This window comes from Procambarus clarkii, chromosome 18, assembly GCF_040958095.1.
Source record: "Procambarus clarkii isolate CNS0578487 chromosome 18, FALCON_Pclarkii_2.0, whole genome shotgun sequence".
Taxonomy (NCBI): Eukaryota; Metazoa; Arthropoda; class Malacostraca; order Decapoda; family Cambaridae; genus Procambarus; species Procambarus clarkii.
The window spans coordinates 25,089,713-25,106,475 of record NC_091167.1 but is presented as its reverse complement, the minus strand read 5'-3'; the positions used below and the strand labels follow the sequence as shown (position 1 = coordinate 25,106,475).

The 16,763-nt window shown below is 36.8% G+C and overlaps 2 protein-coding genes across 3 annotated transcripts in view; one reads left to right on the top strand and one right to left on the bottom strand.

Moving 5' to 3' along the window:
* LOC123754547 (uncharacterized) overlaps positions 1–7,801 on the bottom strand; it is a 29,374-nt gene extending 21,573 nt beyond the window's left edge. Inside the window, exons 1-6 of the mRNA XM_069326374.1 lie at positions 7,647–7,801; positions 6,537–6,741; positions 5,950–6,153; positions 4,666–4,859; positions 1,006–1,183; positions 77–190 (exon numbers count right to left, since the gene is read on the bottom strand). Of these exons, the coding sequence (XP_069182475.1) occupies positions 77–190; positions 1,006–1,183; positions 4,666–4,859; positions 5,950–6,153; positions 6,537–6,725 (879 nt within the window). The 5' untranslated portion in view covers positions 6,726–6,741; positions 7,647–7,801. The remainder of the gene's footprint in view (positions 1–76; positions 191–1,005; positions 1,184–4,665; positions 4,860–5,949; positions 6,154–6,536; positions 6,742–7,646) is intronic.
* A 2,700-nt stretch (positions 7,802–10,501) lies between these two features.
* LOC123754288 (uncharacterized) lies at positions 10,502–15,576 on the top strand. 2 transcript variants are annotated; one of them, XM_069326373.1, is made up of 3 exons: positions 10,502–10,774; positions 13,540–13,774; positions 15,114–15,576. In XM_069326373.1, the coding sequence occupies exons 1-2, from the start codon at positions 10,620–10,622 to the stop codon at positions 13,751–13,753; spliced, it is 369 nt and encodes a 122-aa protein (XP_069182474.1). In that variant the 5' UTR covers positions 10,502–10,619; the 3' UTR covers positions 13,754–13,774; positions 15,114–15,576. The 2 variants fall into 2 exon arrangements, with proteins under 2 accessions (XP_069182474.1, XP_045592489.2); XM_045736533.2 differs by lacking the exon at positions 15,114–15,576 and having other exon boundaries at positions 10,503–10,774; positions 13,540–14,548.
* The last annotated feature ends 1,187 nt before the right edge of the window (positions 15,577–16,763 follow it).

Here is a 16,763-nt window from a genome sequence, read left to right as displayed (position 1 = left end):
GACAAGTGGTAATGTATATAGTACATTAATATTAATAATTATCTATGCTATGGTCTAATATGAGCAACAGTCTTACTTGGGGTTTAGTCAACCTCATTTGGCCAACAGTTGCAGAGTTACAGGGAAAGGTATAAACCTTGCGCTCTTGTCCCAAGGCCGAATTAAAGGCATTTAAAAAACGGCGGCAATCCTGAAAAATATTTAATACATGCAGAAATCATTAAAAGAAAATTATTATTAAAACTTACGGACTAGATAATTATGTGGCATTGTTTAAAGATGCTAATGATGCTGGGATGTAAATGGGTGACTGCTGTCATGTTGCAAAGCATTGACTTTTTTGTAGAATCAAAAAAATGAAAAATTTTGATAAACAGAACAAATTTCAAAAAGGTTTGTTTGGTGTTTGTTTGGTAGGCTGCTAAAAAAAGACAAATACCATAAAAGTTCGTTCAGTATTCGACGGGTAGGCTGCTCCATTATTAATAAATAAATGAAAAATACAAAACAAATTGAACACATTTGAAATAAAGAAAGATTGTCATTATGGAGCATCCTACCTGACAAACACTGAACGAACCTTTATGGCATTTGTCCGCTTTTTTTTTTTTTTTTTAAAGAAACATGGAGCAGCGTACCTGATGAACACCGAACAAACCTTTTTGACGTTTGTTCTGTTTTTCAAAATTCTTCATTTTGTTTGTTTGTTTTGTTTTTAATAGAAACATGGAGCAGCCTAAATACAGGTGTTAGCATATTTGCCTATCCAAGAAATTTATTACGTGCACATTGTCTGAAATCTATAAATAAAATATAGAGGAGTAATATATTTGCTGATTATAGCTTAGACAAAGGGCTACAAAATGGAATACGGACCAATCTGATTAGTCAAAACCTGTGACCTCTAGAGCTAAGAACGTCGGGGGTGAAAAACCACACCAGCTCTCCAAAAAATATGCATAGAAAATATTATATAAGAAAATCTATATCGTATACTGAACTCACTGGGTCAAATTCTGTTATCATTATGAAAAGTGACTGGAGTGGACATTCCAAATTTGGAAACCAATGGGTGACACACCGGCTTCTCTCATGCGATGGAGTCATGCGGTAAATGGCTTCCACAACAGTGACTTGAAGATCATAGTCACCTAATTCTTCCAGAAGACGTGGAAGACGGATGCTATAACAATTATACAAAAATATGCAATTAATACAATTATGATAATAATAATTAAATATATAAAATAATTAATAATAATATATTAATACATAATATCTACCATCATAAAATATATTGATACAACAATGTACATACAGTCTATATGATGAAAATTAAATCCGATTTTGACCTGGTATTAAAAATGTTTTTATTTTGTAAAAACCTTGGTTCCCTGGGGAAGTTAGACTGGGTCATTGCCGACAGGGCCTTCATCAAATTTTCATGTTTTATTATAATACAACAAAGCAGCAGCAGTTGCTCTTTAATCTATTGCATTACACTAGGCAGATTTACGATCTAAATGATAAGTCATGATCTACTGTGAAGTCTAAATTATAGCAAGGGAGTGAGAACAATAGATGGGATTTTTTTTTATCACTGCCCAGAGGCCTCCATAGTCCTAAAGCTACCTTGTATGTGTTTAGAAATCAGGTACACACCTATTATAATGCTCCATTTCACATGAATTTCTCAAATCATTATACTACAAGTTATACATTCATACAATTGTGATGATATGGTTTGTGATTTTCTCATCAAATTTGCAAAGACAAAGATCTATGGTAAAGTAGGAAGCAAAGAGACATTAAGTGTGTATAAGATGATCTATATGAACACTAAAACAAACAGTAAATACTTAAAATACTGGAAATGCAAACCCTTATATGTTGGGGAAGTAGGAACTGTATTAAGACATGCCAACCAAACCTTATGAATAATCAAATGAACTATTAACTTTAAGAAAAGAAAGTGGATACTTAGATATATAAATCTCTGATAATATGGAGACCCCATAAGTCAGTGCTACTGGCTTAGGGGTTGAAGGTGTCACCAACCCAACAAGCAAAATGGCCGAGTCAGACATAATAACTGTCTTTGTGACAATGTCAATGTCAACTGTTGAGCGCATCCGACCCTATTTTCTGTTCCTCGGTGGAAGGCTGTGATCTTATTGACACCTGTGTAGTTTCCTTTTTACTACAGTATTCATCTTTTACTCCTCAGAAGTGATGTGGGTGGTATCGTGATCAACAGGAATCAGTTCACGCAGGGCAGTCCTGAACTCAAGATGCATTCCAGTGGGAACAAGTGGCCAAGTCGGTGTAGACTGTGATTTGTCTGTGATAGTGAAGTATTGGTGATTGGACCGCCAAATCCCAGGATGGCCAAGCATGGAGTCCTCATCTTCAGAAGGATATAGCTGCTCTGGAGAAAGTGCAACACCGGGCAACAAAAATCATTCCAAAGCCAAGTCAACTTACGTATTGGGAATGCTTGATGGCCACAGGGCTAACAACACTATAAACCTGGCATGACAAGGCAGATCTTATTGAAACATTTAAAATACTGAACAAATTGGAGGATGTTGATTCGAAAAATTTCTTCAAAAGGCCAGGCATAACACAAACAAGGAACAATGATTTCAAGTTCAACAAGCCCCAATGTAGGACTGAGAACAGATACTTTTCACCCACAGGGTTATTAACCCATGGAACTGCCTACCTTCTGAAGCCGATAATGCCAGAACTATGTTTGGTTTTATAGTACAGCTGGAAAAGATTATGAAACCAAATAGGGGGGGGGGACCTTTGACAAGCAGCCAGCTTCCTGTCCTCGTCGAAGCCATTAGTGTTAGTGGCTATCAGGTAAACTCGGGTAATACTGTCTCTCTGCTTCACTCCTCACTCTCACGTACTCATTCCTTGCCCTCTGGTATATCTCCCAGCTCTCTGGTGTTCTGTTATTTCTGTAGTTTCTCCATGTTCTTGTACTTAATTGCTTCGCTATCTTACATTCCTGATTGAACCATGGATTCTTGTTTTTTTTTCATTTTCCTCCTTTTAGGCTGGGATAAACCTTTTTGTAGCTTCCTGGCACTTCCGGGTGACGTAGCCCATCATATCTTGTACAGTCTTTTCCCCGAGTTCTATTTCCTATGCTATTCCCATTAAGAAATTCCTCATCTTAGTCATATTTTCCTCTTCAGTAGTTCAGTAATTCTTGTGGGTCCCTTGACATGTTGGCTCAAAGTTTCTTGCTGCCACGTCCAAGAGTTTAGCTCTCCATGTATCTGCACCTCCATGTGGTTCTCCATTTTCCCAGTCTATCTTTCTGTAGTTGAAGTCGCCCATGACTAAAAGTCTGAATCCATTTATGCAGGCAACTGAAACTGCTCTCTATTACATTAATGGTTGCCAAGTTGTTTCTATCGAACTCCTAAAAATAATCCTCAAATTATGCTACAATGTACCTGTTGATAAATTTTAAATTATACTGTATAAATTATACTCAAATTTTACTATACTGTACCTATTAATCTTCTTCAAATTTCCTTACAATGTACCTGTTAACATTTTTCAATTTTGCTAGAAATTAACTACTTTAAATCATTTGTTAGATTTAGAACCTGCCCAAAATGCTGTGTTAGTGGCTTTACAAAAATATAAAAACATCAATGCTATGAACTCTCATAAACCCAATGTACCTTCTTGTACATTGTAAATGAATGTAAATAAATAAATATATAAATAAATAATTATATATATAAATAAAAAATAAACTTGTGTTCGGGTCTTCTGTCATTTAATGGAGGGTTGTAAAGGACTGCTACTATTATCTTAAGTCCACCCATTGTCATAGTTCCTGTTATGTAGTCTCTGAATCCTTCACAGCCCAGAATATCCATCTCTTCAAAACTCCAGTCCTTCCTTATCAGCAGGGCCACTCCTCCTCCTCCTCGTCCTCCTCTCACTTCCTGCTTTCCTTCCTATATAGTAGTCCTGTGGAAACACTGCATTTGTTATGCCTGACCATTTTGTTTGCGAGTCCTATTACCTCTGGGTTTTCTTTCTGCACCCTTTCAGCCAGTTCACTTGCTTATTGGTAATCCCATCAATGTTTGAGTTCATTACCATAGATGGAGTTGCTAGTTCACCCCTACCCTCAAGGTTCAAGGACCAAAGAAGAAAGGAAATAGTGTCATCCTAGGAAATGCCTGATAATTCTACCCCCCCCCCCCAAAAAAGGCCAAAAAATTGACATCTGTAAATTACAGTTGAGAGAGATCCTTAAAAACTGCAGCCAGTAACCTTCAACTGCCATAGCTGTAGAGAAATCTAGAGCAGGGGTGAAAACAAAGAAGCTGGATGAATCAGCCGTCTGATAGTCTAGGCAGAAGTGGTAGAGGAAGGGAGAGGAAACTTAGTACTGTACTAAAGGTAAAAATATTCTTCACCTTCAATAAACATTATATGATTATTTATTGAAATTCACACTAGAGTGCTAGTACACGTCACTGTTTTTCAAACCCAAGAAGTGACAAAGAGCATTAGCTCAGAATCACTTTTTTTTTACCTTATAGTAGTGCTTTTAAGTGATTCTGTAAAACCAAATGCATTTTATTGTGACTTGAGGAAAAGGAGTGTAAGAAATATAAAACTTACAAAAGATCATCGCAATTTTTCCTGAAGGCATCACGAGCCACATTTGGTGACAACTTCATTAGTTCATTGAGGTCCTTCAGACATTTACCTCGAACAGAGCTTGGTTTGTTTGAATTTACAGCAGGTGTTAGTAAACATCTTCCCACAAGACAAAAATTACTCAGTACTGTATTCTGGTGGTATTCTGTCAGGCTCTGAAAAGTTAAAAGTTCAGAAATTATTTCACTTCAACATAATTACAGTATTGAAGTCATTTATGTTACCAAATTTAAAAAAAATAAACAGGAGCTGGACAGCTGGTATAACTACTAAAGATAATTCAAGATATTATGTAATAGAAGTGCAGCCCCTGCAATATTTTATAATAAATATCCATTTAATATTCCTGAAAGAGGATCAATGTAGAATGAGAAGGCAGATGGCACTACAAAAGAAGGAAAAATATAACAAATGCTTAAGCAGACACGACTATCCCTACAAAGAAGAAATAATTTAAACAGGGAGATTGAAGAAACTGGACAGAGACTGAAGCAATCATATCAGATTAAAGAAATGCAATTAGAACAGAAAGCCATACAAGAGATAACGAAAAAACTAAATATTTCTTCACATGTGGATCATTAATGTGGATCCAATCCAGATCACACTCCTCTCCTAAATACTACTCTTTCCATTCACTGCTCCATAGCTTCACAGCACTTTTCCCAAATATTTTAATTCCCTTTATTGCTATAAACAAAATTTATGATTATTTTATAGGGTAAAAGAAAAAATCAGTCACTTCATTTCTACCAGTCTCTTAAAAATAAAAACCTTGCTCTCGACTGCATCCACGTTTAACTGTAATGTGTCAAACTTATTCACCATTTTTTGTAACTGTCACATCCTGCCAGCAACAATGAATTAGCAGCAAAGAATAAGACTAGGCAGTAGGAGCCATGTTACATTCAGTTCACAATTTGCTCACACCTTGCACTTGGTTTGCTCCATCCAAACATGTGAAAAACTCGTCAACAATACGCATCCTCAATTTACTCCAATACCCCCAACTGATTGATAGTCGAGAGGCGAGACCAAACAGCTGAAGCTCAACCCCTAGAAGCATAAACTAGGCGAGTACCTAGTATAAATCTCTTTATTTAGTTTCCCATTCAGTTTCATGGATAATGGTTTCACAGCATTCAATAGCTTTCCTCTAACACCATAAATTGTAAAAACCTTATAAGAATATTAAATTTACTTGTTAATACCACTTAAAATTTAGAAGATCTATACAGTACTTACATAAAACAATCCAGTTAGGTCATGCCATAGTTCCAAGTAGTAAGGATCATCATGAGGCTCTACTTTCTCTGCAAAGCCGTTCATTTGAAGATATACTCTTAAAAGCATATCAGAATTTACAGCTTGACTGCTACCAGTAGCTGCATATAGGGACAACAGCTTTACTAAACAGCATGCTGATGGAAAGTGCTCCAACTCGATTACCTGTCAATGGGTTTGAGTAGAACAAATAAACTATTGTTCATTGTTTAACTTAAATTCCCCACAAGTCTCTATAGAAAAAATATCATGAGGGGAAACTTGAATATAGTATAGGGAGGGACTAGAGGGACTAAAAGAAAATGAATGAATGACTCTCAATAAAAGTATCTGAATGCTCAAACTATTTAATATTGAAAACTTCCAATTTATTTATAAAAAAAATTTGCAGCACAGTTGTCAGAAATCTTTGAAGGTAATAGGAAGTATAAAAAGTTTAATGAGCTGGGAGTGTTGAAACTTCAGTAATATGTTCATATTACTGAAGTTTAAATTATTAATGAATGAATAAATAAATAAATTTATCCCAACAAATAGTCATGTAGTACCTTTTGTGTCCATTTTAAGACTGCTTCACTTGAATCAGGCAACCAGGAAGGCAGTCTCTCAACCCCACTCTCTTCTTTGATCAGAATATTTCTTACATTATTAAACAAATCATCTGCAGACTTGCATGAGTTGAGGATGTTTAACAAATTGTGGCTTTTTTGGTTCAGGTTATTAACTTTCCTGTTCATGGTTGATGTCGTCTGACTGCAATAATAAAGGAAATATAATTATAACATCTTGATCCAAATTTAAGGGATTACAAGAACACTGTATTCACAACTTTATAGGCCTATGGAAAATATGGAAGTATTGAAAAATAAGAATAACTAGCTCAGTCATTTAGCTTGCCCTGAATTTAGATCGATAACTACAACAATTCTGACAAATGTGACAAATTTATGGTGCAGTTGTTAAACAGATAGGCACTGTTGTCTGAAAACAGAGTTTGTTATTGTTATATAGAGAGCAGATTTTTGTTAGGTGATGATGGGCTTGAGGTAGTTTGCAGTGGTTGAACCTCCCCTTCACATTCACAGATAGTGAATGAAAGATATGGATAAATGGACAAATCCACAAGGGCCGTGACGAGGATTCGAACCTGCATCCGAGAGCATCCCTGGGATACCATTGATTGATAAGGATTAAGCCACCCAAGAGGTGACACGGGCATGAATAGCCCGTAGACCCTATAACCAGCACTGGGCTGGCCTTTTAATGTGGAATTTAGGCAGATGTTACTAAGGCATTATGCCCAAATCTCTCTCGTTCCTTTATTTTATTTATTTCTTTATTTACAAGAAGGTACACTGGGGGTTAGCAGTGAACATAGAATTTAAGTTGAATTTACATTCTCGTAAAGCCACTAGCAAGCATAGCGTTTCTGGCAAGAAACGCTATGCATTTTACCATTACGTAGAAGATATAAGTGGACTCTAACTTTGCAACCTGCAATTGCACAACGAGGAGCCATCAGGGGAGTGCCACATTGAAGTCTCCAGTGCCAGGGAGAGGCGCTCCAATGATGGCACTGGATACATTAACTTGGCGCCTCTCTATAGCGTCTCCATTACTAACCCCCCTGAAGCAGCTCACACGCGAGAGGCACTTACGTGTCCGTGGCTGAGGGCAGAGGACAGGTAGTAAGGGAGAGTGGCGAGTGTGTGCGAGGAGAGATGAGGGAGATGGTGAGGCTGGGCCGCGTGACCGCCCCCGTCCGACCGTCCGTCGCTCACTGCAGCCCGCCACATTTTAACCTCTAAACCTCCCCCCAAATATTTTGTTTACCAACAGATAACCTTTATTATATTTCAATACACACATAACACTATATATATTTCTAATGGTTTTTATTAATATTATCACCGCACGTATTTAATATAAAAAACTGCGATATTTGGATAACTTATTGGAATGGATACGTAATTATGGGTATGGATCTTTGACAAGACGCTGCCTTTCTTTCCTCATCAAGACCACTAAAGTCATAATGGCCCCTCAGGTACATTCAGGAAGTTAGATTAAGGACCTGCCCGAAACACCATGCACCTTAGGAGACTGCAAGAATGTAATACTCAAACACCAATGTTATGTGCTCTCACAACCCAATGTACTTTCTTGTATATAAATAAATAAATAAATAAATAAATAAAATAAATGAATGGGACTAGTGATTTTGACATCAATCTTGAGAATTGATATATCATACTATATCAACTCTAAACAGATCCAACCTAACCCAAACCTAATCTAATCTACCCTTATCATCCCTATCATACCCTGTGTCTTCAGACAAAAACACAAGACATTTGGGGGGGGGGTAGAAATAGCCTAAGCTACTCTATCCTTTGAGATGTATTTCTTTCTTGTCTCAATAAACATACTTGAACTTGACCAAGACATTTGTATTTTCCCTGGTGAGACTTTATTCGATATGCCTTTCTCTAATGAGACGTCCGGTGCGACTTTCTGATGAAACTTGTCCGATTTTGACTCTCTATGACGAGACTGGACAGCTCTTGATAAAAATGAGTTCCCTATTGGGTTATTTGTGGACCTGCGTAAGGCTTTTGACGCTGTCAACCACCAAAACCTTCTTCTTAAATTACAACATTATGGAGTCAGAGGACACTCCCTGCAGTACCTTAAGTCTTACCTTACTGACAGGCTCCAATATGTTTCTGTGAATAATTCAATTTCTCCCACCCTACCCATCAACATTGGTGTTCCCCAGGGCAGCATACTTGGCCCTCTCCTCTTTCTCATCTACATTAATGACCTCCCAAATGCCTCCCAACATCTCAAACCAATTCTATTTGCTGACGACACGACCTTCATTTACTCCAGTCCTGATCCCCTTGCTCTAAATGTCACAGTGAGCTAAATAAAGTCCATCACTGGCAAACTGCCAACAAACTCACCCTCAATATTGACAAAACTTTCTATATTCTGTTTGGCAATAAAGCCTCAAATCAAATAAATCTCAGGATTAACAATACCCAAATTTGTAACACAGTAGATGGCATATTCCTTGGCGTTCTCATTGACCGCAAGCTGAATTTCCAGGGACACATTCTAAATATATAAAAAAAAGTTGCAAAAACTGTTGGCATTCTTTCTAAGATCAGATATTATGTACCTCGCCCTGCCCTGGTGACACCCTATTACTCTCCCATCTATCCATATCTCAACTATGGTATTTGTGCTTGGGGTTCTACTCCCCAAAATCATTTACGTCCTCTAATTACTCAACACAAAGCTGCTATTAGGACAATATCTAACTCTGGCCCCAGACATCACTCGGTACCCCTACTCAAATCTCTGAATATGTTAGATATTAAGTCACTGCACATCCTCTCGTGTATTTTATATATATAAAACGCTGAACGTAATGTCAATCCTGACCTTAAAAGCTTCCTAGAAGGTTGTAACAGATCCCATGAGCACCACACCAGAAACAAATACCTATTTGATATTCCAAGAGTACGACTTAGTCAAACTAGAAATGCTCTACAAATCAAGGGACCCAGAATATGGAATGACCTTCCCTATCATGTTAAAGACTGTACCTCTCTCAACCAGTTTAAGATAAAAACTAAGCACTACCTAATTAACTCCCTGTAACCTACCTTACCCCTATAATGTCAACCCATGTCTGCTATTTTTAAACAATGCTGTTTGTCGACCAAATTGTATTTTTTGCTGTTTTTCTGTCATGTTCCCCCTTTTTTATTTTTATATTTTCTCAACACATTTTATACTCTAATCTCAATTAGTATTAAGTTTTAGTCTTTAGTGTTTTTCCTGCCCGAAACGCTATGCATACTAGTGGCTTTAAGTATTGTATGTACTACCTCTATCTTTAAATCTAACAGAATGTTTGTACTGTAACTCTGCAACTATGTATGTACTGTTCCTAAATAAATTATTATTATTATTATTATTATTATTATTATTATTATTATTATTATTATTATTATTATTATTATTATTATTATTATTATCATTATTATTATTATTATTATTATTATTATTATTATTATTATTATTATTATTATTATTATTATTATTATTATTATTATATAGATAAGAGTAAAGCTGCTTGTAGATTAGTTTTTTCAAATATTTTTGACAAGTTTGACAGGATGAGTAACTAGAAGAATACAGTACTTAAATTTATTGAGGTGCCACTAGGCCAACTTTTGACCTTCCTTAGAGAGCAACCCACAATAGTTGCCAAACTCCGGGTTACCTGTTTTTAGCTAGGTAAACAGAGGCATTAGGTAATAGATAGGAAACATTCCCCACCATTTCTGTCCCAGCCAGATAACACCTTGATGTAGAAGTAGGCTGGCGGGAGCGTCACCAGCGCCATCTGTTGACGGGCGGGGGCGGCGTTGGGGCGACAGTTGCCAGTTAGTGCCACCAGGTGTAGTTTCCTTTCCCGTGTTAACCTTCCCGTCTTGTTAAATGTTTTTGTTTAACTTGTTGGCGGTGTTGTGTCGGGGTCACCCAGGACGGCGCCTCTCAACAAGACGGTACACTATAGTAAGGTGACTTGTAAGAAGACGTGTACACGTAGGGAGATGAGGACGCAGGGCAAGAATGTGATGGAGCGGGTCATATCGCGCCACACTGGCCAGAGGAGCCGCGTCTCCAAGCGCTCAGCGCCTTCCATCTTCCTTTACCACATTACCTTCCTCAAGATGCTGGCCAAGAATTGTGACAATTTTGCCTTTAGGTAATACAAATTGTTCTCATATGAAGTTTTAAGCTGCAGCAGTGGGTTAATAATTTTTGGAGTTTGTATGTCATTGTGTTGGGGGAGAGGTAGCTATTGTTTGTATTTTTGTATGTTCTCTTGTTAGGTTTAAATATCGAGGTTCCTCATCAGGGTCGAATTGGTGACCCTCGCTGGGATGTAACCCCACATGTAGCTCACTAACCCCAGAGAACCTATTTACTGCTAGGTGAACAGGAACATTTGGTAATAAGAAATGTTCCCAACCATTTGTCCTCATAATTGGGGATTCCTGATTGAGAGTTTGGAACCAATACTGAATGTACAGTACGTAGAAAACTTTGGTCAACCTACTGTGCTGTATGCCAAGCAATTTAATCACAAAAATTTGTAATAAAATAATCCATTGTGCCTAAGAGTAGTCAAATAAACCTTTAACTTGAAAAAAAGAAGGTAGTTATTCAACCATATAAATCTCTTGTGCACCTTCACTTGAATTATTGAATCCCAGCATGGGGACCTCGTCTTCAGGAGGACACACAAGTTGCAGCGTGTTGCACAAAAATTTTTCCAGAATGAAGCCGACTCATACCAGGAGCAGTTATAATTTAATTATAATTCATTGTCGGGGGATTGGCAGCCAGTGTATCAGGGTCGAACATGTTAGGCTTATATTGAAGTCCTCGAACCATTTCTGTCCTCGGGATTCGAACCCAGAATTTCCAATTATGAGTAGAACGAACCCTACTGGGTTGAGGGTCACCTGGCTAACAATACTGCAAACCAGATGTAACAGAGTTGATCTCATCAAAACTTCTAAAATACTATACTGAATAGTTTGGAGGATATTAATCCAGAACACTTGTGTAAAAGGTCAGATGCAGTATAAATAAGAAGCAACAGTTTTAAGCTCAACAAGCCACAATGTAGAACTAAAACGGAAGATACTTTTTCATGCACCGGGTTATCAACCCATGGAACCAAACCACTGAAGCTGTAAATGCTAACATACCGCTGAATTTCAAAATCCACCTTGATAAAATCAGGACAAATGGGAGGAACCTTTGACAAGCCAATGACTTTTGCCTCATCGAGGCTACTGGTGTTAGTGGCCTTCAGGTAAATTCTTTTCTAACGATATATGAAATTAATTTTGATAAGATTTAGGAAAATGCAAGAAGCTAACTCCATAATTTTATTCTCCCCCCAACAGTAAATGAGAATTTGTGTGTCTAGGACCACAGTGGACTGAGCATTTTTCTAGGATTACTACTGTACCTTGGTATCCATATTCTCAACTAAATTTTGTTTGCATCTTGTAATGTTTTGTAATGCCATAATTAACTACTGTAACACAATGGGTAATTAATGACTGGCCATGATCCCTGTGCTTGACTTTAAATATAATTTTTTTTTGTTCATCTATTCATTGATGGTATTATCCCCTGTAGTTTTGGAGAGTGGACCATATTGGAAAATATGCTGCACTTTTTAAGGAGTAAATTGAAATTGAATTTAATACATAACTCCTTGCTTAATCTAAGGATAATGGACATGTCAGCTAATATATATAGGCTTAAGTACTGGATACAAATAAAATAATTTTCACTGCTGTACTTGCTCAATGCTATTATGAAAATGTAATTTCTAATGCATGTGCAACACCTCATAGGTCTGTATCCAACAGGTTAGGATATGGTTTATATTTCAAAAAATTCAAAACTTGCTACTAAAAAATATGCTGTATGTTTGCTCTTTCCAAAATTATGCAACACAGGGTTATGTCCAACTTTGCCACATATTCATTAACTTTTTTTCATATACAGTATTGCAGCATTATTTTTATGATTATAATGTGTATTATTAGTTTGGCCTAATGTCAAAATTAGCACCAAATACCTTGGCTTAACAGTCATGTGGGGCTTAGGTACAGTATAGTACTGTACCATTCTTTTTCATGTCTGTGGCTCCTTTGGGTACTTGATTACCACCTGTGTCCCCTTTTGGGTGTACCAATCATATTGATTCGTCCATCTTTTTCTACCCTGTCTGTTCCCTTGCGGAATTGTGGGTGGTGGTCATGTCTCCTGGTCTTGTGTTCCCGGGGCAGTCTTGTCTTGTGTTCCCGGGGCAGTCTTGTCTTGTGTTCCCGGGGCAGTCTTGTCTTGTGTGCGAGACTGGGGTACTTCTCTATATTCTTACCTCGGTCTTGTGTTCAGACTGTGGTCCTTGGTTTGTTCTAATTATTTTATTATGGGCACCGATTTAGTGCTTAGCGACCTTGCCCTGTATGCTGATCCGGCTCAAAAGCCTACGGTCCTCGGTATTCTGTCCATATTACAGGCGTTTTAGCCATGGGGGCTTCTTTTGTAAAAAAAAAAAAAAAAAAAAAAAAAAAAAATAATATGCATAATAATACCGCCAAATCTGCCGCCATCTGCTGCCAAATGCGGTAGGTAGGGCTCACCCCCAGGTTCCTTTCCTGGTGCCCTAGGTTTCCTCAGGTTTATCTTTTTGGAGGTTTCTTCCTCTTGGCTTTCCCTGGCGGGGGTTCGGGAGGCTCTTGGCGTGTACCTCCTACAAGACCCGGGTTGCAACTTTGTGCTGGGTCAGGGTTTGTTTGAGTTCGGTTGAGTGCACGGATCTAGTGTAGTTTCTTATTTAGTGTCGGTTGACTGTACATAGTTTTATTTGTGTAATCTAATAATAATAATAATGTGTCAGTATTGTACATTGCTAGTGGTCTCATCGAAGGTTATTTTCAGGCAACGTAAGATGCAAATAAATGAAGATGCTGTTTTGTCATGTGCTCCAGATTTGTTGGCTGCATTTTATGACACTGGAAAGATTAAAAAGAAGGCATTAAAAACTGGAGAAGACAAGCAACAAATGAAAAATGCCAATAAAAGTGAAGATCCTACATATAGTATCTTTGAAGATGATGATGATATTTCAGATATTTCAGATAAGGAAAATTAGTGTCAAGAATTGAATTAAAAGGTAATTTATGGTTTGAAGTACAGTATTGTACTGTAATTGGTTCAGTTGTGTTTATAAAAGTTTAAAAGAAATGTGGTTAATCTGTTTATTTTAAGGAGGTACTATACAGTAGTTAATTTCTATGCAAAAATAATGACTAATTTGAAGGCTTAAAACCGTTTATGGCAAGCGGTTTTCTTAACTTAATTACCTCGGTAGTCTGGATGTAGTCTAGGATGATAGGATACCAGGATTTAAATTTTGTATTCATTTTATTGGTTATATAACATGGGGAGGTGATGTGGCCCAATAGATATATGTAAGTTGAACCTGCAATGACTCGTTTAATCATGAAACGAAAACTTTTAGCAACCCGATATTATTCCCTAAAATGGTGAATAGCTAAATATAGATACTATTGTATATTATGTTTGAAAACTGACAAAATGTTAAATTGAAGTGTGCATTCATTTTCTTCATACAGTGTTTTGTAACCAACCTTTATTTTTGCTGATCATTTTTGCTAGTGTAATGGCACTCACGAGCTGAAAATAAATGGTTCCCTTTTCCTATGGGAATGTTGTGTGATTTAGGGTCACATTGAATTGTTAAAGAGGACCTCATGTTCAGCAAGACTGGTAAGGAACTTGGTTCTTTGTCAGCTACAGAAAATTTATAAGGCAAGTTCACTCAAGGTAAAAAAATTACCGGTTATCTTAAATTTTGTGAAGTTGTTGAATTCTGAACTGTTACTAAAACACTGCTATATAGAAAAATAAAGTTTTAAAATCTAGACTATTTTTTTTGTTTAGCCCAGCAAGTAACATCTTGTACTGAACTATAAATGCTGTTAGGAAGAAATACTTGTTATAGTTTTGCATAGATTGTTGCAAAAAACTTTAGTAAAAGTAGTTTATTTTTTATTAAATGTAATGGGCAGAATTTGTATCAAAATTCAATAAAAAAGTACAAAAGAAAAGGTTGTTAATTATGACAAAATTTTATAGTTTAACAGATTTAAAGAGGTATTTAATATCTGGATACATAAATACATATTCTTTAACATTGTATATTACAGCTAGTTAAAAATTTAAAATTGGTTTCTACAGAGGTGTAGCAAGTGTAATATACTTGCTCCATACTCTCATTAGCTTATGTGCAGTTAATGAGATAGGTTACATAGGATTAACAAACCAATCTCTAAGTTATCACATTTTGTAATTGTACAAGTAATTACAGTTGCCCAAAATGCTGTGCATATTAGTGGTTTTAGCTATAGTATGTACTAGTATTGAATGTATTTACTTTTACCTGAATAAACGTTATCTATCGTATCTAATAATTCTTCCCAACCTGCTAGAGGATGGTCAGGTGAGGGAAAGGCTGGTAGTATAACCAGTCAACAGCAAATCGTCATCAGTCTAACTGCAAGAGTGGTTCAGTACAGATGCTTGAGAGATGCCACCACACATCTTCAACATTCACCAACAACACTGTAACAGTTGACGTGTCCAGTTCCTACCCACACAGACCTGACAGCCATACTCCTGCCACATCGAGTTCCTCGACTCTGCCTGTATTCAGAGCGCCCCGTTCTACACTCGCCCCGCATCCGACCTCTAAACCCCCGATCTCACTCGGCTATGCCATGTTTCAAGCTTCATCTCAACTACTACAAAACTTCACTAGACTACCAACAAACTGATTGCTGTAACCAAGACTATACTAAATAAGTATAAAAAAACACTAAATTCTGTGTGTAATCAACCAAAATGCATACATGTAAACATATGTTAGAGGTAACTCTTAAAAGTACAGTATAGTACTGTATTTTCACTTCATGTGCAACCTTTTATGCATTCTTTTGATCAGTATTGAAAATTACAAATCTAAAAATCATGCATACTTTACAGGAACTTGCACTATACTAGCACTAAAATCAATAATTTTAATAATGTATAGTATTTGTAGTTGAATTTGAGTTACACGGGCAGTTTTGTTACGTTGAAGTAAGTAAATAAAAATAAAGCACAATCCCAGTAAGAATATGCAGCACCGTCTGTGCTACAGGATAATCGGTACTAAATATTCTTCGGAATGTCAATTGAAAAGCAAGAGGCAGATGAACAATGTCAAAGGCATTGAAGTCTTAAAGGGTTCTGTTGAAGGACAAGTAGCTTGGAGAGATATTAGGAATGCAAGATTTCTCATCCTGAAAATCTAAACAATCTGCAAGGTGAATAACATTAAATAGGACAGTGCAGTTCAGACAATAATGAGCAGGGTATTGTTGTATCAAGTGCCCAAAATATCAATGCAAATGGCCTATATGCAGCTTAATCAGAGCTGTTCCCACCACCTATTATGGTGGTAGGATGAAGATCATGGGGAATAGGTCGCATTAGAGAGTATGCAGTTTGTTATGTCTTGCCAGACGATTGATTCCAACAGGCATGAATTGCAGTATGAATGACCAGAGTTATGGGATCTGCCGAACATCTTGGTATCCCCGGCTCATTTTTAAAATCATATTCAAAAGAAGTATGGAGCTAGTTAAATATATCTAGTATATATATGTATGTATGTATGTGTATGGATGGATGGAGCTTTGGAGCAAAAGGAGTCTGAGCTAGCAAGAATGAATGTTATTATTTGGAACAGAATAGCATAATAGGGGGGAAGATTCCATTTTTTTTTTGTCATAGTAACTATTTGATCAGAAATACCAATATGTTGTGATGGCCCACCAGAAAGTTGACTTTTGTATTACTGAATTTGGACCAACCAGAAAGTCTAACGGTAACATAAATATAAACTGTCTTAACAACAAGTTATATTTGTTGCTACGCCAGATTATAATACATGCTATCTTAGGCCAAATATGTGCTGTACTAGGCCTTAAAATATTTTAGTTTTTAGCCTTATTTTTTTCAGGACTAGAAAATTAATAGTATCAGAGTGGCTTACAGGCTGTCCATCACTAGATATTGGTTCTTTTCACCAAGTAGTT